This window comes from Ostrinia nubilalis, chromosome 22 (assembly GCF_963855985.1).
Source record: "Ostrinia nubilalis chromosome 22, ilOstNubi1.1, whole genome shotgun sequence".
NCBI classification, from domain to species: domain Eukaryota; kingdom Metazoa; phylum Arthropoda; class Insecta; order Lepidoptera; family Crambidae; genus Ostrinia; species Ostrinia nubilalis.
Window position 1 is genome coordinate 12,514,523 of NC_087109.1, and position 21,483 is coordinate 12,536,005.

Below are 21,483 nucleotides of genomic sequence, written 5' to 3' on the forward strand. Positions count from 1 at the left end.
AAGTATCAATCATGGTATACCTACATAAATATTAATAATTCGTCCTAATAAATAAGTAGGTAATTAGTAATTATTTTTCTACTTTTTAGTGTAGGTTTTTTGGAGTCGGTTTTTTTTTTTTTTATAATGTTGACAAACGTCAGTGATCGGCATTGCGCCGAAGCTATAGGGCTGACTTCGGTAAAATGATGTGACGTGAGGTGCCAAACTGCGGAAAATGACGGAGGAAATACATGATTTAGCATGAATTATCATGAATAATATTAACTACTTATTTACCTCTCAGTGTCTTGAGGCAACTTAAAAAAGTACATTCTGTGTTTTTATTATTATTAAGGCAGTTAAATACTGCACAGTATTTAGTACACCTTTTTCTTTATTTTCTTCCATCATACACAAGAATACGCGTGCGTGAGTCAATGTTCGCTCGTATGTGAGGCCTTGTCGAATAGTATCCTGTAGGTGGGACTTCGTGCGTGTTTTCGATGTAAACTCGCGGAGATGAACAGGCCTGATAAGTCCTGCAATGTTACTCGTATTCGTCGCTTTGGGCGGAGTGTACTGAGCGGGCGGCTGCCTATCGTCAGGGCGACGGGAACAGCTGGACAACACGCGCTCATGCAGCCTGACCTTCGAGGGAGTGAGTTCTTCCTCGTAACGGATGTTAAAGATCGCTACAAACTTTTAAACTTTCGCTAATTTTTAAAGTTAGGTATGAAATTAGCGCTTGCGCTTGGCCGCTAAGAAAACTACATTATTTTTTCACTTTCGACCAATTTCGATATTCTTTTGTTTTTTCACGACTCAAATTTTCGCCTAATTAGAAATACCTAGGTACCTACATACGTTTGTAATAATTTACCACATAAATTATAACGTGTATTTTTATATTTTCGAAACCAAGAGCACACTTAACATTCAAGATTTAGGCCAATTGAGCCACTACATGTCCATTTTTGAGGTACGCAGTGATAATATAAAGTTCTAATTTACTAAACTATAGCGCTTCTTCTTTGACACTAGGTACAAAACTTTTAATTTTCCTTTTTCATTTTTCACAGATGGAGGCCAAAGTGAAGGAAGAGATGCCTGACAAAGACTACACGCAGCCTACGAGCACAGACAGGCGAAAATGTGAGTATTTAGACCCATTCTTAACACATAAGAATAAAACAAATGCGTGAACACAAAAAAAAACTAAAAATTAAAAATATTGCGTATAAAAAATTTCATCCCCAATTTTCCACCCTTAGGGGTGAAATATTTTCTTCAAATTCGCATGAAACCACCCTTTTGATAATACCTATTCAACAAAAAAATAATCAGTCAAATTGATTTATAATCGGCGGAGATATTGCGTATAAAAAAGTTCATCCCCAATTTTCCACCCTTGGGGGTTGTTTTTTCTATTATTAAATTTAAATGGGACCACCCTTGAGGTATTACCTATACGCCGAAAAAAGATTTGTTCAAATCGGTTCATAATTGGCGGAGTTATCGCGTAACAAACATAGAAAAAAAAAAAACATACGGGTCGAATTGAGAACCTCCTCCTTTTAGACTCCGGCATGAGCACGAGATGACATGCAACAATTTACGGATTGACCCCTATAAACCACAACAAATCATAACAAAATCCCAACCAATCGTCACGTTCATAGCCCTCATTAACTCAATAGTCTATCAACTCAAGGGGATCAACAAAACATAGCTTGTAAGCTACGTATTGTTGGATCTCTCTCTCTTTTCACGTTTGGTAGCAGACTGTATCCATTAGCAGACTGCAACTAAACGCCCTTGGAGCTCAGAACTTTCGAAGTTCAATAAAAACTGTGAGCACATTATTAGGTACTTTAACCTCCTCCTTTTTTGAAGTCGGTTGAAAATAGAAATTTTCACTCTTGATTTTAGCCTTTCAAGTACCAGCGACTCGAGAAACAATAGAAATCAACGTTGTCACCGATTTTTCGTGCTATCACAGGCTGAGTTGTACCACCTTATTTTACTGGGACTAAAACCATAACTGGTATTTTTGTATGGGGTTTGACACAAGTTTGTGAGATGATGCAACCTATCTTTAGGGTTCCACGAGATAAGAATGAATAAATTGATTATTTTTTTACTTTTCTTAGGATGAAGCGCATTTTTTGGTCAGAAATGAAATTGCAATACAAACAAAAGTGATAAGAAAAAGACGGACTGGACTGGAAAAACAATCAAATTAAGTGAATCAGTGTTGTAAAATACAATCTTAACATAATTAAAGCGTGGATCATAAAGAAACAAAGCTCAAAGCTACATTTAACCGCAAACTCATTGATATTATAGGCCACAATGCAGGCCGTAATGCGGGCCCCGCATAGCGATGCATAGCGACAATAGTTACGAGTAGGTACATTGTAACTTTCATTCAATTAGTGTCACATCTGTGATCAGCGCACTCTCTGGACCTGGTGTCATGGGTGTAGTTATTAAAATTTCTTAGCGATTAGAGTCGCCTTTTAAACTAAATTATAAATACAACTTGAAAAAATCAAACTGTCTAAGGCGGGAATCGAATCCACGACCTTTCGAATGCCGAGCGACGGCTCTTCCATGGGTGTAGTGTTTGTATAACTAAATGAAATAAACCCGTAGAGCAACCTACATACTTTTAGTTGGCCGATAGTTCGTCGCTTGCCTCTCTAACTGACGTAACTGACATTTTGCAAAATCTTCAGGCGATTAGACAGATCGATTCGTCTTGCAAAATTGATTAAGATGGTGTAGATAACTCAGTTTCGAAAAAAAATTCATATACGTCAGTTAGAGAGGCAAGCGACAAGTCGAAGCCGACCCAGGCTTCCAATTTGTATGGAGAGTCGGCCGATACCAAAATCGGTGTATTGTGCGCACTTCCATACATGTTCATACTTGATAGTTACAGCAGCGCTACCCGACTATCGGCCGACTAAGGGAGTCTAAGCAGAAGTGTTGCAGTGTAAGCATAACAGCAGAGTTACTTTCGCATTTATAATATTAGTACAAAAATAGGGACAATGGTAATAAGTTAATAACTTAACTAACAACTAATAATAACTAGTCTGTAGCAATATGCATATTAACGTCATCAAAGCAAAAATATTGATCGTTCGTAAAATAGATGTTATTTGTAGCTACAATAATAGGAATTAGGGGCAGCGCTCGCAACCAGCGACCTTTCATAACGAACCACAGACGACACGGCTAGCTGCTGGAAGTGTAACACACATACTTATTTTTCCGTCGGGAAATGCATGAAGTTGAATTAGTACGTAGTTAGTTATTTAAATACACTCGAAAAACATAACCTGGCGCAGTCGGGTAAAAATGTAGGGCCTACCAACCAAAACCCGACGGTGTCCTCGGAAGCTTATAGTGAAACGGAGCTGCCAGTTATTATTATAGGACTCTAGAACATTCAATTTTGTCCGGGGCTAATAGCATACTACAGTTTCTATGCCTGATTAAAAAATTGACGATATCGTATTCACGACTGAGGCCGTGGAAGATCTAGGCACAATGCTTGATGGCCTCAGTAGAGCCTCTCAACAAGTGGGTCTCAGAATGAACATGGACAAGACAAAAAAAATGACATATGCCCGTGTTGCACCCACTTCTCTGAAGGTTGGAAACTCGAAGTTTTTGACAATTATGTAAAAATTAGAGAGCTTTAAGCCCACTTTCTTAAAGAAATGAATAGATTAGAAAAAAATGTAGGGAGCGAAATATGTATAATGCGGGGGAAAAAAGCTTTTAATCTATACGCAGATAGAACCAGTCCCTTCTTTCCCACTTGGATCTCTGGACGTTTCCACGGTCCTAGACCTTTTTTAGAAGGAAAGTGTTTAGATGATGACAGGTGCCTAGTAAGTTAAAGATGACTCATAGAACAATTATGGAAGACTAGCATTCCGCCCGCGGCTTCGCCCGCGTGGAATTTTGTCTGTCACAGAAAAAATTAATTGCGCGCGTTCCTGTTTCAAAAACCGGGATAAAACTATCCTATGTCCTTTCCTGGGAATCAAACTATCTCTACGAAATTTCATCAAAATCGGATCAGTGATTTAGGCGTGGAAGCTAGACAGACAGAGTTACTTTCGCATTTATAATATTAAGTATAAATAATAGTCTCTTCTAGCACATTCTATTCATACGTCAGTCCGTGCCTTCGGGTGAGCACAGTAGATTAGGAGCACTTGCGCAAGTTCCCACGGTCCGTGCTCGGCGCGGGCGGTGTTTCGACGAATATGACACTGTCGTTACACTCATATTATACTGAGTTGTGTATAATATTATGCCTTGTTTATTTGTTTGAATAATAATGACGCATGAATCGCATTCCAAGTAGTGCTAGCCACAAAAATAAGCAATTAAGACCAAGCTACATTGCCAACGATTGCTTAATAAATGCGAAATACCACTCACTGATTAATCACGAAATCTCCAAAACTATCACACCTACAAATTTCGAATTTGGCAGGTAGGTTCCTTATAGATATCCGCTAAAAAGGGTTTTACGAAACTCCACCCCTAAGGGGGTAAAACAGTGTACAAAGTCGCGGGCGGCCACTAGTAGTATTTAATTTTGTATGATTTCGAAAACGTTGTTATTTACAATGAAAGAATGATAAAAAACAAGTCATACAGAGCCACATAGTGATTTCTAAATTGTTTTCTTTCCATTTATTATCATAAAAAGTTCAAAACGCTAAAGCATTTTGATAGGTTACCATTAGAGGCACTATCATCATCATCATCATCATTTCAGCCATAGGACGTCCACTGCTGAACGAACATAGGCCCCCAGAATGATTTCCACAATGGCCGGTCGGTGGCGGCCTGTATCCAGTGCTTTCCTGCTACCTTTATGAGGTCGTCGGTCGACCTTGTGGGTGGGTGAAAAAGCACTATGTTGATTGCTATAATTTTGATGGTGGCAAAAGTGACCTATGTCACCCCACCCACACATGCATATTTTAAGAAAAATCAATAAAATTACTACTGCACTAGTGTTACATTATCTACTACCGCGAATTGGGTCGTCTAGGTCGTAGTGATTTTCCATGAAACGAAATTATTTCGCTATCAATGCCATACCATAACTTATGTAAAAAAAACTTAACCCTCCTTTTGGTGCAGTCCTCCAGTTCCTTTTTTAGGCATTAGTAGAGCCGCTTAAAGCTTTATTTGAACGTGTAAATATGATTTATAAATGTACATACCTACTTATTAGTTTTGCCTGCGACTTTTTTGAGTCTGTCAAAGAATTTATATTTATCGAGCTATATTAATGGGATAAGATTAAGGATTTCCTAATAAAGAAAATTAAATTAAACTAATATTAGTAGGATCCTCCACTCCGCGCTTTCTTAAGTAGTTGACGACGATAGAGATGGCACCAAATAATATACAAATTACAGCAGATAAAATAAAAGACATAAAAAGAAGAACTCCAAAATGGAATCCCAGCGATCAACCAATATTTCCTACTTTTTTCTTTATCTTCCCATCGTCCAACCATGGTAGCCCTATAGCGGTGGCCAGCCGTGGGTTCCCACGTACCTAATTCATGGTGTTTGCCTACAGCCCGCCTCCGCCAGTCATTGCTGTCCACAAGTGTTATTATAGCGCTATAAAACTCTTTTATGACTGATTGGACTTTAATGGCCAGGCTTGAATTTTTAAAGTATAATTATTGTTTTCAAGTTTCAGGCGGTTGTAGAGTCGTTTTAAAGGGCGCACTTAGAAATATGTAATTACAACATTGGACATGTTTAAAAACAATTTTTGAAAGTCAACATACAGAAATGTACGTGAAGAATCGTATTTGGGCATTTCTACGGGGACGACCGATCGACCTACTGGGGCGAAAAAAGTACATTTAAAATTGAAGTACGGACTTGAAAAAAATCACTCGTATTTATAGGACTCTTGACTTGATGGAGAGCATATTTAGAAGACCGCCAGGTTTTACATCTCGCCTTGATAAAATCCGAAAGTTCAAAAACGGGCGAAATTTGGCCTAAAATGGAGTGTCCGGTTTCCAGAATTTACTCGTTTTTGCTTCATAACTTTTGAAATAATAACTTCCCCATTATGAAACCCACATTCACAGAACAAGGGATAGTTAATAAAACTATATAAATGAGTTTCTTTATTGCAAGTCCTTGGGTTTTAATACAGTAACACATTTAAATTTTGTCCGACGTGTGTGCCTCAATTCCGTGATTTTTACTTTTGTGCTCCTATATCACTAACAACGCACAATACGAACACCCACGCCTGATTCCCATAAACTAGCAGTTGCACTCGAGTGGTCGAGCAGTATAAAAGAGGGATCAGTCGCTTTGAGGAGCATTTTTCAGAGGTTTGAAATCACTCAGAATTTTTGGTCACTGGTCATTTCTCAAACCGGTGTGCGATATTAATAATGTTCATGAAGTATTTAATGAGATTACTGCTGAATTAATTAAGTATTTAACTGATATCTGCCATTACGTTTGGTAGAAATCGTTGTAATTTATAATATTTTCGAGTAATTTGATGAAATGTGATTTTTCCTCAATTCCGTGGATCTCAATTCCGCGGAATATGGGGCATCGAATTGAGAAAACACGTACACCGAATTGATATTAAATGAAAATAGATACTTTTATTGTGGTATAAATTGTTTGTGTAACTTAAAATAATAATGAAATCAATAGAGCATAATAATAGGGTGAACTACCCATCATTGGACAGTAGGTACCAGACATTGGACAGAAGACAATAAAACTAATTTTTTGGGGTTTCATTAAAAAAAATACACTGCTATTGCTATCTTATTAAAATAATTCTTCCAGGTTCTTCCCTCGACCTTCACCAGATCGTCGGTCTACCCTAGTGGGGGCCTGCTCAATGGTCCGTGGTTTCCACTCGACAACTTTTCAGTCCCAACAAACATTATCTGTACGAGCTATCTGCCCCGCCCACTGCTACTTGATTTATGCAATTTTACGGGCTATGCCGGTCACTTTGGTTCTCTTGCCGATATTCACATTTCTGATTCTTATTAGGCTCATAGTAAGCGACCAAGTTTCACATCCATACACCATCACTGGCAACACACACTGGTAGAAGACTTTTGTCTTAAGACGCTGCGGTATTTCAGACGTAATAGCGAAACTTCCTGATCGATGCTTAGCTGAGTTGAATTCAGCGATAGACCTCTTTCTCAAAGTTGGACCTAACTATCTGGACTCTTGTCCCAGGTATACACAATTGTCAACAACTTCGAGTGTAGTCTCCAACCTTCAGAGGAGTGGGTGCAACACGGACATTTGACATGATTTTTGTCTTGTCCATGTTCATTTTGAGACCCACTTGTTGAAAGGCTCTACGGAGGCCATGACTCCGATATCATCCCCGATATCGCGACTCCTTGGTCTTCTGTATAATCTGCCGTAGCGTACCTGTGTGTGTACCATAATACTAAAGCCTTTTCGGAAACAAGCTTGTTCGGAAGACTGGAAGTCGTCGAGTCTGCGAGCGAGATGATTCGTAAGGACTCTCGAAAACAGCTTGTAAATACGCCTCATAAGTGAGATGAGTCTATAATGCTATCACCACACTTTTGTGCCATGCCGGAGGCGTTTTTTCTTCGAGAATGACGGAATTGAACTGCTTGTGTAGAGCCTTTAGTACCGGCGAAGCTCAGCTATAATGCCGTAACACCTGGTGCCTTGTTGTATTTCAGCTATTTGAGTGCCATTTTAATCGTGTACAAACTGACGTCCGATAATTATAATCTTCGGTATAGTGTCAGGTCAATCTAGCTTTTGGGTTTTGCAATATTTGTTTTATGTTTCAGGTTAAGAATAAATAAACAAAGAGACCCTGTGTTATGTATTTATTTGTTTTATTTAAATAAAATTAAAATAAATATATCAAAATTAAGAATTTATTATAGTTCCTTATTAAAAAATTAAACATATTGATTAGGATTTTTGTTTTATTCTATTTGTATTTCAGACACATAAACCTAAAATGAACCATCTAACTAATAGACCAGCAATCAGATATCAAAACGTTTTAAGTATTTATTATATTAATTATTGAAATACATTAGGTATTTCTTCATAATGTCATCAATTCTAAGTTTGCGGAGCGATTTTTATATTTGGAGATTCATTTCTCAATTCCGTGATTCATTTTCTCAATTCGGTGCTCTCTCAATTCGATGCTTAACATTTCTCATAAACCACTTCACAATATTTAGTGACAATGCTATTTTTACATTCAGAAAGGAGTAACATTTATTTTTTTGTATTGAAACTACTTAAAAAACTAAAAATAAATTTTAGCACCGAATTGAGAAAAAATACACCGTACAGTAGAAATGCCCATTTAAACCCAACTTACAGAAACTTTATACATATTAGGTATCGTTCGTACGAAATGGAGATTTTGATAAAACACAAGAGTAGGCAAGGAACGTCCACCCACAGGGTGGAAACCGACCTCATAAAGGTAGCAGGAAGGCGCTGCATGCAGGCCGCTACCAAGCGGTCAGTCTGCAAATCATTGGGGGAGGCCTATGTTCAGCAGTGGACGTCCTGTGGCTGAAATGATGATGATGAGAGTGAGGTACTAAGTCTCAATTACCTCTCGTGCTCCTGCAGTGAAGAATAAATGAGCTGATATGATGATGATACTGAATAGGCCTGGGAAGACCTTATACTGAACGACTAGATTGAGCGTTGGGGCGTTTTGGGTACTCTAAAGCCCGGTCTGAGAGCACGTAGAATTTTGTCCAATGACCCCTAGCTACCCATCCTTATCGCTCGCGCGTAATTATATTGCTGTCGCGACTGTGCGACTGGCACCCGCAGTGAGTGTGCGAGCGCGATGGCAACATAATTACGCGCGAGCGACAAGGATGGGTAGCTTGGGGTCATTGGACAAAATTCTACGTGCTCACAGACCAGACTATATCTATTTCATGGGTTAGAAAAGTTCTTGAGTGGCGACTACGGGCCGAAAGACGTAGTGTGTGCATACCTCCCACAAGGTGGACTGACTGTCTGGTGAAAGCCGCGGGGTATCTGGATGCAGGCAGCGCAAGACCGGTCGTTGTTGAAATCTTTGGAAAGCTTTGTCCAGCAGTGGACGTCATTTGGCTGAAACGAACTAGGTAACGAACTTTTTGGCCCAGAACACACGGTGAAACGCATTTGCAACGAAAGCGTCATGTGTGGTCTCTCAACGGACGCTATGGCAGAAACTTAGATGCAACTCAAAAGTAACTAGCAGTTGCAGTTTCGTTGCAGTTGCGTTTCACCGTCTGTTCTGGGCCTTTCTGTTCAAAAGTTTTTCTTTAGATTCTAGCCAAGTGTGCGAGGTTCCTATAAGTACAAGTGCAGACCGTGCAGACGAACGACAGTCAATGGATTATTCACGCGGCCCACTTAGCTTGACCACTATAATCGCATCGCCCTATCATTTGCTTCCATTTTTTATTCCGAGCTAACTCCGATCGTGACTTTTCATTTTATAATGCTTTAAACCGAGTTTTCCAAGGGAAATGGAAATAATTTTAAAATATGGTTCATTCAGTGACTCAATGTTTGACTTTATAATGATAGGGGAACCTATATTTTAAATTATCAATTTTACGTAGTTTTAGCGCGTTTTTATGGGTTTCGGTAAACGCTACCGATTACGAGTCAAAAATAGAGACGGAACAAAATCAAAACACTTTTTATTCCTTACGTAAACGATTTTAATGAAGTTTTTTAAATAACATTTTCATCCCTAATAATTTCAACCTCATGAAATGATTTTTTATGACAAAAGTATAAGTGGCAGCAATAAACTCTACATAGGTAGGTCTACTTACAATTGGTGCAAAATTACACGTATTAAAATATCATTAAATGTTTTCGCTTGAATTACAGCAACTTTTTGAAAGTAAAATAAGAGGTAGAACAATTTTTTTCAATATTATGCCAATATGAAACTTATTTAGAATACAAAAAAGTGAACGTTAAAAATTCTTCAAATATCTATATAAATTGCGTATGCAATGTAAATTACTCAAAGGCTAATACCAACATCAATAAAGTCTGAGATTTATGGTCTAGATCCAAACAAATAGTCCAGGCTAATGCACGCCGAAAGACAACCCACAGATAGGAAGGTAAGTGAACGGATTGATGCATAGAAACACGCGAAAAGTACAAAACAGGTGTAGAATTTCAATCGATTAGATTCCTCTAGTATTTTTTGGAAACTTTTCTATGAAACTGAAGTTGAGAGGTAACATCGAATAATACCTTCCAAGCAATCTCTCCAAAATTGATTTTTGGTAACCAAACCAAAGAGTTGTCTTACAGACCCTATTAAATTAAATGATACGCCTTCGCTATCTGACTATACAGCCAGCCCAATGGCTGAATTTCATAAACCATACGAAATAGACAGACAATTTTGTATAGATAAGTAACTCGTATTATTCTGCCGATATTAAGAACTTTGTTTTTTTTTAATTTAATATGACCTATCCTAGAAGATATAATTAACTTTTTAAAAAAATAAAACCGACTTCAAATGCGTGAACACAAAAAAATACTAAAAATTAAAAATATTGCGTATAAAAAAGTTCATCCCCAATTTTCCACCCTTGGGGGTGAAATATTTTCTTCAAATTCGCATGAAACCACCCTTTTGATAATACCTATTCAACAAAAAAATAATCGTTCAAATTGATTTATAATCGGCGGAGATATTGCGTATAAAAAAGATCATCCCCAATTTTCCACCCTTGGGGGTTGTTTTTTCTATTATTAAATTTAAATGGGACCACCCTTGAGGTATTACCTATACGCCGAAAAAAGATTTGTTCAAATCGGTTCATAATTGGCGGAGTTATCGCGTAACAAACATAGAAAAAAAAAACATACGGGTCGAATTGAGAACCTCCTCCTTTTTTGAAGTCGGTTGAAAATAAAATCTAGTAATTACGTCATGTATCTGGGGGAGACTTTGTCCAGTAGTAGGCGGCACTAGGTTGAAACAAACGAACCCAGGACATGCTAGACCTTATAAAAAATTACACCAGGGAATGAACACCGAATTAAAATGACATTTATGTTCCATACTAAATGACAATTTAAACCAGAGTTCAACTAGGGTGTAACTTTTATTAATAAGTGGATTAACGTTCCGAAAGCACGGAATATGTCTCATCTTATCAAATCCCGGTCAATAGCATTGGACACCCCACAACACACAACACACCACAACACAACCAGGCTAGCCATAAATCCTCGGTTGTTGAATGGGCCCTATCGCTGACCCTTGCAATTCATCAGGCTGTCGATCGCAGGCCCTGTCAGCCCTGCAGCCCTGCACCAGTGAAGCTGAAGTCAGATCTGTTCCATGCTCTACTTAACGTAGGTACTGTTGAAATTCTGCCCTTTTAGAAGTTGGTACGTACAAAAATCGGAGTGAAGCGATTTTGGAATTATAAAAACTTCGAATCGCCCGTATTTTTATTATTCCTCGAGTTTTAGTGAGACAAATAGCAATTATTTCTTCAATATTATATTGAAGAAATATTTATTTGACTGGCCATCGCCTAGACCATCTAGGAACAAAGTGAGTGCCATGAATTGTTACACTTTTTGTTTGTTGCCAGTTTGATTTGGACATTGCAGGCTTGAATTAACTTTGGCATCTTGGAGGTTTTTTGTTTAAAACTTATAAATTGACAGACAATAACTAAACCCAAAACAATTTAATCCAAATCAGTCAAACCGTCCACTTACGTTAGGGCCAGTAAATCAGCGTGTAGTATCGCGCTAGTGGCGCCACCAATCATTCCTCAGACACTAGAGCTAAGGCTGCGTTCACACGCAAACACCTGTAACAAGTGTCTTATTATTTAAGGCTGAGTTGCACCACTTTATTATAACCATAACAATAACAATAACCGGTGCTTTTTGTATCGTGTTTGACAGATTTTTACCTGACTGCGCCAGAAGGAGGGTTATTGACGTTTGTCAAAGTTAAAGTATGATGGTGCAATGAGTTGCACCATCATACTTTAACTTTGACAAACGTCAATAGGCTAAGTAAAGGCTGAGGCCTTAGAGTTACAAAGTTTTCTTTGAAATATTTTTAGGGTTCCGTAGCGCGAAGAAACAATTTAACCCTAGTAGCATCACTTGGTTCAACTGTCTGTCAAAATCCGTTTTTTCAGAAACTCGTGAAGGTTGAAATAAATTATTATAATCTAGGTACCTATTATCCTAGTTTCAATTCAGATCTTAGAATTAGCAGTTCTTACAACGCTTGAAACAAATTGAGCTGTAATAGTAAAGATCTTAATCATTGCATCATATATTTTAGAAACATCTAATAGGGCTTCAAGTGGCTTGCATCTAATAGAAAGAAAAGAAAGAAAGAAAGTATTTATTTGATGACTTACTTGACTTATGGTCCTATGTCCCCTAGATGGGGCAGAGGGCATCCACAACAGTCCTCCATCTCGTTCGGTCTTAAGCTTCTCGCTTGATCTCGCTCCAGGTCTTGCCGATCTTCTTCGCCTATTTATTTGATGCGATGATAATATTGTTTATTATTTATTTTTAATGCTAGTAGTAGCTAAACCCCAGCCTAGTCCCGCGTGCGTCCGACAGAGGGCTCTCGAGGCGCTCGAGCCCAACGAGTAGCGCCACCAATCATCCTGTCCACTATGCTGTGTACTTGTGTTGCGAGGCTGGGCTAGTGGCTGTTCAGATCTCAAGGCCATAGGTTTGATTACTAAGGGGAGACGACATGACTTTCACGAAGTAAATGTTAAAAAGTAACTACTTTGTGAATTAATCTTTGGAGACAGATAAACGCATAAACTTCAAGATCATTTTAAGCTTTTTATACTGCATCTTGCATTTTATATTTCACCTAATTTGAGGAATAATAGCTACTAGCTGTGCCCCGCAGTGTTACCCGCGGTAAAACGTAGCCCATGTCAGTGTGTCAGCTAACTCCATACCAAATTTTGTTAAAATCGCTCCAGCCGTTTCTGACGTGATGAAGTAACAAACATACACACTCGCAAACTTTCGCCTTTATAATATTAGTGTGATTGCTGCCTAAATAGTTTCTAATCTGAGCAAAAATGGCTTAAAACCTAGTTTTCCAATGTCATTTCGAAAACAATATAAGCTTTGCTAAATTCCTCTAAAATGCACAAATTCTAAAACCGCCAGGAGGGCCAACAAACTAACTGACAGCCGTTATCGGTGGGGCCATAGCGCGGGCGGCTGAGTGGCCAGCGCGATAACGTGGGGCCACTAAAACAGTGCTAACATTATTATTATGACGACTAGCTTTTAGTTGATCGGTATAGTAATATTAAAGTGCTTTGAATACGAGTAGGGGTTGTAGCATTCTTGCTTAGAATAGAGCTTTTCATGTTTTTGGTAGGCAAGATTTCTTCTCTAAAGATACTGTAAGTTTGCTCTTGTTTTATATTATCAGAGTAAATACAAATGAGTAGGTCATCTTCATAGAAACGCACCGAGCGCGGTTTGTATGTGAGCGCGCGCCAATACGTATGCGGCGCGCACGCACACACTGACAAAATTCGGGGCAACTCACCGCTAATCAACGCTAAATTTTGTCAGTGTGTGGGTGCGCGCCGCATACGTATTGGCGCGCTCACATACAAACCGCGCTCGGGCGTTTCTATGAAGATGACCTACTCATTTGTATTTACTCTGATATTATTCTGAATACATATTTAACTTTTTAATAAAAGGTACCTACTATCAGAGTAAATACAAATTGTTGTATTTACTCTGCTACAATGTTGTCCATTACAAAAAAAAAGTAAAATTGCGAGTGTATTTTTACAAACTCCAATTTGTTTATACGCATGGTTTCACGAAAATATTTGTTAAATGTTGTGAATACAAACGTATTAGGTATGTTTAATCTAAAAATTTTAGTGGCTAACACCACACCTTGTCATGTCAAAAATACTGAAATTCAGTGTCAAGTTATCGGCCGCCGCAGCCACAGGTGACGAGTGCCGGCCGCGCGATAACGTAGGGCCACTAAATTAGCTGTTTTAGAACAAAACACTATTCAGTTTATCAAGCTTTGTTTTTCGCGGAGCTTTATCCAGAGATTCAGGATCAGGGTCTAAGGTAAAATATAATAAATTTTACCTTAGATATATTCTGGGCTTTTTGCCCGCGGCTTCGCCCGCGTGAAATTTTGTCTGCCACAGAAAAAACATTATAGCTCGCAGCCACGTTTCAAAAACCAGGATAAAACTATCCTATGTCCTTTCCCGGGACTCAAACTATCTCTTTACCAAATTTCTTCAAAATGGGTTCAGTGGTTTAGGTGTGAAAGCCTAACAAACAGTATTAATAGGAAAGGCAAATACAAGGTAGGGCATAAATAATAGGGATTTAAAGTGTCTCTGTCTAATTTGGATTGAGACACACAATATTGCTCAAGTGTGATGTGATTTTTTACAGTATCAGACATCCTAATCTTATTGCAGATTTACTTGTTTTTATAAGAAAATTACAGTATTTTTTCGCGTGTTTTCCCATGCAAAAACCCTTGAAATAACCATGTACTGGCTAATAACGACCATGTTAATGTGTGTGCCCAGGTGGGCCGTTTCTCATGGGCAACATGCCATCCCGCATTATTGTGCACTCAAACGATAAAGATTGTGTTTGTTGTTCCCTTTTTTAACGCAAAACATTGTTGCTGTAATTTTAAACAGATCCAAAGTAATATTAAAACAGTGGCTATGTGTTTTTGTTTTCTTTTTTCAAGAACTTTGATTTACTCAGGTACCTACTTGAAAAACTTCTTACATAGGTTGACTTTGAATCGACTTTTGGGTAGGAATCTGTTCCGAGTGCGGGCGTTAATATCGTCTTGTAAAAAAAAAAGTAAAAAGTATTTTATTTGCCAACAAAAAAAAATAATCTAGCGGCTGCTGCACTAAGCTGTGCACCAAACACCAAGTACATATGTAGCGGCACAGAATAAATACTAGTACTTGCAGAAGTTATTATAAAAGAGGTATTTGCTTAATTTTTCTATACCTGACTTCGTCGCTTGCCTGTCTAACTGACGTAACTGTCATTTTGCAAAGTTTTCAGGCGATTATACACATCGATTCGTCTTGCGAAATTGATTAAGATGGTGTAGGTAGATAACTCAGTTTCGAAAAAAATGTCAGATACGTCTAGTTAGAGAGGCAAGCGGCGACTTTAATTGCACGAAGACATCCCATTTTTGCAGAAACTGTTTTTGCAGGATCCCGTTTATGTAATATACGTGTTACAAGAAAATCCCGTTTGCAGTGTCCCGAATAAACCGATCCGTTCGTAATTCGAACTTCATGCACATAAATGTGTGGTCACACGACAGTCCAGTTTTGTGGAATCCAGTAATGCAGGGTCCCGCAAAACTGGATTGTCGTGGGAATGAGCCCTTAAACTTATATTTTTTTCTTAAAAGGACTTATGCAAACAAGTTTCAGTAATTTTTCAAAAGTTTTGCCAAAGGAACTACTGCAAAAATCGAAAATCTTACGTATCCTTCAATGCGTTTGCATTTGTTTTGAGTTCCCCTTTCTATCGGCCACTGTATTGTGAAAGCACTTTAAGCTAAACACTATAACTCTTACGCAGTTGTATTAGGTGTTAGTTTGCAATAAAAATGTATAGTCTTTTTGTGTTTGTGCTTTCAAGTTTCAACTGTACAAGTCCTGGGCAAGGTGTCGCTGCCACACCAGTTGTATCTTAGGACTAGAGTCGTCTAGATTCGTATCAATAGATAACGATAAATGATGCTAAAGGATGTTTAAATCGTTTGGATTTGAGTAACGAAAGTAACCCTTATTTTTGTAACTTAAGTTACACACATTCTCAAAGGCTGTGGGCGTATAATTTGTTCTCGGCTTGTTTTAGAAAATTGCTGCCTTGCTTCAATTATCTTGCTTGTTCCAATATGATTCCGTATATCGACTTAGTCCATGTTTTTCTGTTAGAGTCATGTCAGACATGGCTGAAATTCTATAGAACTTCTATAATAGAAGGATAAATTACACTGTTTCTTTGTTTGTTAAAAACCCTCTTCAAATAGCTGGAACTACGTACATCATAATAAGAAGTTACTTAAAATTATTAGTGAATCAAAGCTTTCTAATTTTGTGCCCACACCATCTAATTAAATACGCATTTTCCGTCCATAGACTTTTGTAATGTCAGGAAATTAGAGTGGAAAACTGAACAAAATAAGTTTTATTTATTTATTTATTTGAAATTAAAATTATCTTCATAAAGTTTAAAACCAAATAAACAAGGCACTATGAAATAAAAATACAACCAAATCATTGTTTATTTCATTTAGCACACTTCAAAAATTACGAGCGAATGTTGCGGATTTCATATTTTCTCATGATTATAATTTCATACAACAAACAAAATGTTTATTGAATGTGATTTTTCAACAGTTTTCCTTTCATTAATAGTTGTTTGTCGGTAATTGTGCGCAGATAAAAGCGGCCTTAGGCGAGGTGTCGCCGCCACGCGCCGCGCTTAACGACTAGGGGCGGGCGGGACTCGATAACGTCGATATCGGTTTGATAACTTTTATTTCGTTCGTTCGTTTCAGTCGAAAGACGTCCACTGCTGGACAAAGGCCTCCCCCAAGGATTTCCACAAAGACCGGTCCTGCGCCGCTCGCATTATTTAGCCGCGTTAAAATAATGACAGTGAAATACAAAGTAAATCATAATTGTTGCCAATTCATGTATTGCGTTTAGTTCCCGCATTTCAGCGATTTAAAAAATATAAAATTAAATACAACGCGAAAGTTTAAAAAAAATGAATGTCATTTAAAGTTTCTAATGCTACTAAACCTAAAACTGTGGAATCTGTGTGATTCCGGCAGAGTGGGAGTTGCACTCTTCCCATTGATGTCTTAAAAGGTGGCAAATGCGGTTAGCGTGGGAGAGAGTAAGCAAAATCATTCATTTGACTCTGAAAAGTAAGAGAAGATCTTGCTCCTGCAGTATAGAGACTAAAATAATGACGTAATGATGATGATGATGATAACGATGATACGTCAATTTCCAACTCTTTGAAAACCTGTTTTCTGATTAAGGGTTCTTTTTGTATCAGATAAGTTAGTAAGAAAATACCTAAACAATGGTATTGTGTAACGTCCAATAAAACTACAAACATCGATATAATTTATCGTCAAATCATCGACACCTCCCTCCCCCTACGCTACGCTGCAGCGCGTGCTCCTGGCAGCGGTACTTGGCCCACCACTAGGTTCCCAAACTTTTATTTATTCTGTCACCGGCAGACTAGCTTTTTGCCGCGGGCTGCCGCGGACGCGCCATTACGTTTCGGATAATGGAGTTATACTTGAGATCGAAATGGGGTGTAATGTGAGTGAGCCGTCCTTGAAACTCAAATTAGTAGGATTTTAGCAGTTTTGGTACTGTATTGGATCAAAATTGGGGTTGGAAGAATACCTATGAGTAAAGCAAGAAAATTTCTTAATTTTGGTGTGGCTCTACTAATAGTATTAGTGTTTTTAGAAAGGCCATAAGAAACTGTTGGATTTAGTTAATTTTGACCGAAAATAGCAAGTTTGAAGTGAGTGTGAAGAAATTTTTTTTATTTTGTTAAAGTTTTTCATTTGAAATACATAGATAATCAAACATATAAATTATAATAGAAAACTCGATGACCAACTTTGTGATCGTTTCACTACGAGGTATGAAGTAAAGAGTAGTTGGTACAAAAAACAAAATATTATGTAACTAGCTAGCGATTGCACGCGACTCTACTTGTATGAAATTCAGTTCGCAGTTTTACATGTAAGTTTATCAAAACTTATGTCAAACAATTGTATCTACATAGATATTTTTGTAAACGATAGACAAACATAGAAAGTAGAGAAAAGTAGTATTAAAATTGATACACAACACTAAGCTTCACAACTAATTTAACGATATAGAAATTATATTTTTTAAACTAGAAAAATCGATTGCCTCTTATCCCAACATTCCCTGGGAATGTAATAATCCCTACACCCGCTCGTCTCGTGGCCCCACACTCTTAACCATAGACTATCTGTGCAAACTGCGTGATGGGGTACGTGTCTCTGAATACGCGCGCTTTAACGACCAGCGAGGGATGACGCTTTTTAAGGGCCCTTTCAGATTTGCTTGCGAACTGTCAGGGAATAAATCGACTATCATAATGCTGCTAGTAATCCATCAATAGGCATGACATTTCCGTGATACTTAAAGAACACTTTCTGCGTAGTATTTGATGTTTTCCTGGAGTCACATCACTATCCGAACTTGTGAAAATATTACAAACACACATGACAAAGGTGACTGAGTTTCTTCCGTCACTTCCTCAGCACCAGCCCATAAATGTTGTCCCGAAGTGCTGGTAGGGCAAGCAATATTTGGGGCGTGTATAAGTGCCCTGAAAAGGGCGTATGTACTGTATTGTATTTGTACTGAATAAACTATTTCATTTAGCCACTGTCACATAATTATACAACTTCAATAGCTTATGTACATGTGAGGCTTTAAAAATAATTTTTTAATGTTGTTGTTAGTAGTAGCACGATATCGTAGTTGTAGCACAACGTAAAGTTGTTACTACGAAATACGAGGTTTTCATTTTCTTTTAACATCTTTGTAGAAAAACTTTAGTGTCACTTGACATAAGTCACCAGCAGTCTCTAATAATGAACTTGATGCTAAAATAATTTATTTTCCTAATTATTTAATGACTCTTCGAGTGACAATTTGACTGTGTAATGCCCGTTTTCAACATCAGCCCCTATTTTTTTAGTGACCCCTATGAAAACAAAATTACTATTATAATAATAGTAACGTATAACAAACAATTTTACAGATCATATTAGTTAGTACTACAATTTATTCAAATGTTATTACCATAGGGGTAACTTAAAAAATAGGGATTGATGGTGAAAACGGGAATGAGTCTCTCTGTACAGTGTACACGCAGTGACAAATACTCGTCATAGTAATGGACACATAAGTACGAAATATTATAATAATGAAATACTGAATTTCTGACTATCTTTTTTTCCTAATCTGTGAGAGAACAACGTGTTTTTTGCAAATGCTTAGGCTAGGGATTAGTACGGCTGGTTTTGTAGAGATTTCTTAAATCAGTCCTAAAATCATTTTACACAGCATTGGACAGCGCTGAAAACATTTTAAGTCTTTTAATTTATTATCACCACGACCACAGTTAACTTTAAATCCTTATTGTGTTTTGGGAAATTCTGTAATACGAGTAGCATGAGGTGGGGTCATCCCGGGTGGAAGTAAAATTTTCTGACACGAAAAACATGAATAAATGTACTTAACGACTTATTAAACTTCAAACAATATACAGGGACACTTTTAAAATGAACGACCAAAAACCTATTTTAGACAACGATAGTAGGTAAATATCTTTTTTTATGTAAAAAACACACATTTTATGCAAACTAGCAGACGGATCACCTGATGGTAAGTGATTACCATTATCATCATACTCTTTAAAGAGTATTTAATAAATAACAGTCCCAGAATTCTCTCGTTACTTTATACCTAACCCAATTTAATATTTTAGAACTCTATGTATATTGCCTGCAGTTAGTAAAAAAATGTTCAATCAAAATCGCCCGCCGGTTTCGGGGCCCGCCTGTTTGCGCCGCGCGCGTGTCTCCGCATGCCGGACCTTCGTTATTCGATTCCCACCCAATTTGTGGGTGAATAACGCTGTATTATGCATTGATCACTTCACGGTTATCACATAAATCTGGGTGAAACGAGCTTTTCAAATTTTACAGGAAAAGCTCCATGATATGCAGATTTTTGACACTCTTATCTATAGCACGAGAGGGGACGCGTATCCTACGTCACTTGACACTAAGATAAAGCTCCATGGCACACGTTCAGAAAAGCTGTGATAAGCTTTAGAACAATTAATTACGTAGGGTATCTTACGATCCCCTCTCGTACTATTAATACGCGCCATTTTATTTGTGTATCCAGCTTTTGCCAGTGACTTTGCTAGTCGTCACTACAGTTACCTAGCTGAAGAGCAGGTGGTTTACTCCAGTAGTTATTGGTTCTTCTGCAGATATGACCGATCAGCCCATTACAACAGGAAGTACATACAAGATTTGATTCTCAGCCCTTTTTTCCGTCGGGAAATTCTTGCCAGTGGGTTATGTGTGTGGGACTTTACCCACCAGAAGGGAGGGGCCTACCCACTAAAATCCGACGGTGTTCTTTGGGGCCCTTGAAACCCAAGTTATTGTTATTCGTCCGATTCTCAGTGCCTTGATTGACCCTTAATCACCTCAATTTTATTGTTACAATTCATAGAATAGACAGTTCATAGCACCTATAGGAAAATTTTATCTATTATTGTTTGTTGCAGCAACGACAGCTGGCAAAGAGAGGAGGTCGCCGGAGCAGGAAGAGGTCAGAGCCTCCCCCACTCCTGGACCTCCCAGCCCACAGAACAATGGGACTACAGGTATGAAACAACCACTGATTGCATAAGATAAGAACATCTCTCCACTTTCCTATGGCCATACCAACCCAACGGTTAAATATCTGGCTGAATCAAGAGAAATGTACGCGGAATTGCAGCTGCTTTTGGCAGATTGCAAAGAGAACATTGAAAATGTGTCGCTCACGTAATTTTGTATGAAGAATGACAACATCTTCGAATGCTAAAAGCCCAAGTGCAAAACATGTTTAGTTCAATACGGAATTGGGGGCCATGTACACCTCTCGTTCCCACCGTTGCAAATCCTGTGTAGCCAGGATCTACAGCTTGACTGCCAATAAAACCCAACCAGTGAAGATCAAGTTTGTCCCGAGGGAAAGTTAAACCATCATTGGACCCGCAACGTAATTAATCAGAAGAATATAAGAGGAGTTCGAAGTTAAGGTTAAGGTTTATAGAAGATTAACAGTGAAATGGTGTTAAAGTGTCCCGTTTGCCCCCAGCGGCACTGTCCTCCACCGAGTCTCTCTCGCCCCCGCTGTCAGAAGCGTCCTGCGCGCCCGCAATGCAGCGCAGCGCCGCTTATCTTTATCAAATTTAGTGTGACATCTGATTGCAGTAGTTAAGATTCTACGAATACTTGTATTATGTGTGTAACAAGATTGTAAATAATATGTCCCATTTGCCCCCAACGGCGCTTTCCTCCACCGAGTCCCTCTCGCCCGCGCGTCGGAGGTGTCCCGCGCTCCGTGCAGCGCCTGTGGTCTGCACTCATACTATAGTAGTAAAAGTCCCAGGGAAAAAACAGGATAGTTTTTATTCCGGTGTTCCTCACACGGGCGTGATACTTATACGTATAGACTTCTATGTA

General features: G+C 38.3%; 1 protein-coding gene across 2 annotated transcripts in view; it reads left to right on the forward strand.

Annotated features, from left to right (window-relative positions):
• Nucleotides 1-1,033: 1,033 nt before the first annotated feature.
• Nucleotides 1,034-21,483, forward strand: part of LOC135082627 (protein CBFA2T3) — a 37,166-nt gene continuing 16,716 nt past the window's right edge. The window contains exons 1-2 of one of the 2 annotated variants that reach the window (XR_010259422.1): nt 1,060-1,134; nt 20,538-20,630. Coding sequence is in view for 1 of the 2 variants with exons in the window: in XM_063977411.1 (XP_063833481.1) it covers nt 1,062-1,134 (73 nt within the window). In the remaining variant the exon portion in view is untranslated. Of the gene's footprint in view, nt 1,135-20,537; nt 20,631-21,483 lie in introns of those variants that run through there. The other variant, XM_063977411.1, reaches the window with a different exon arrangement.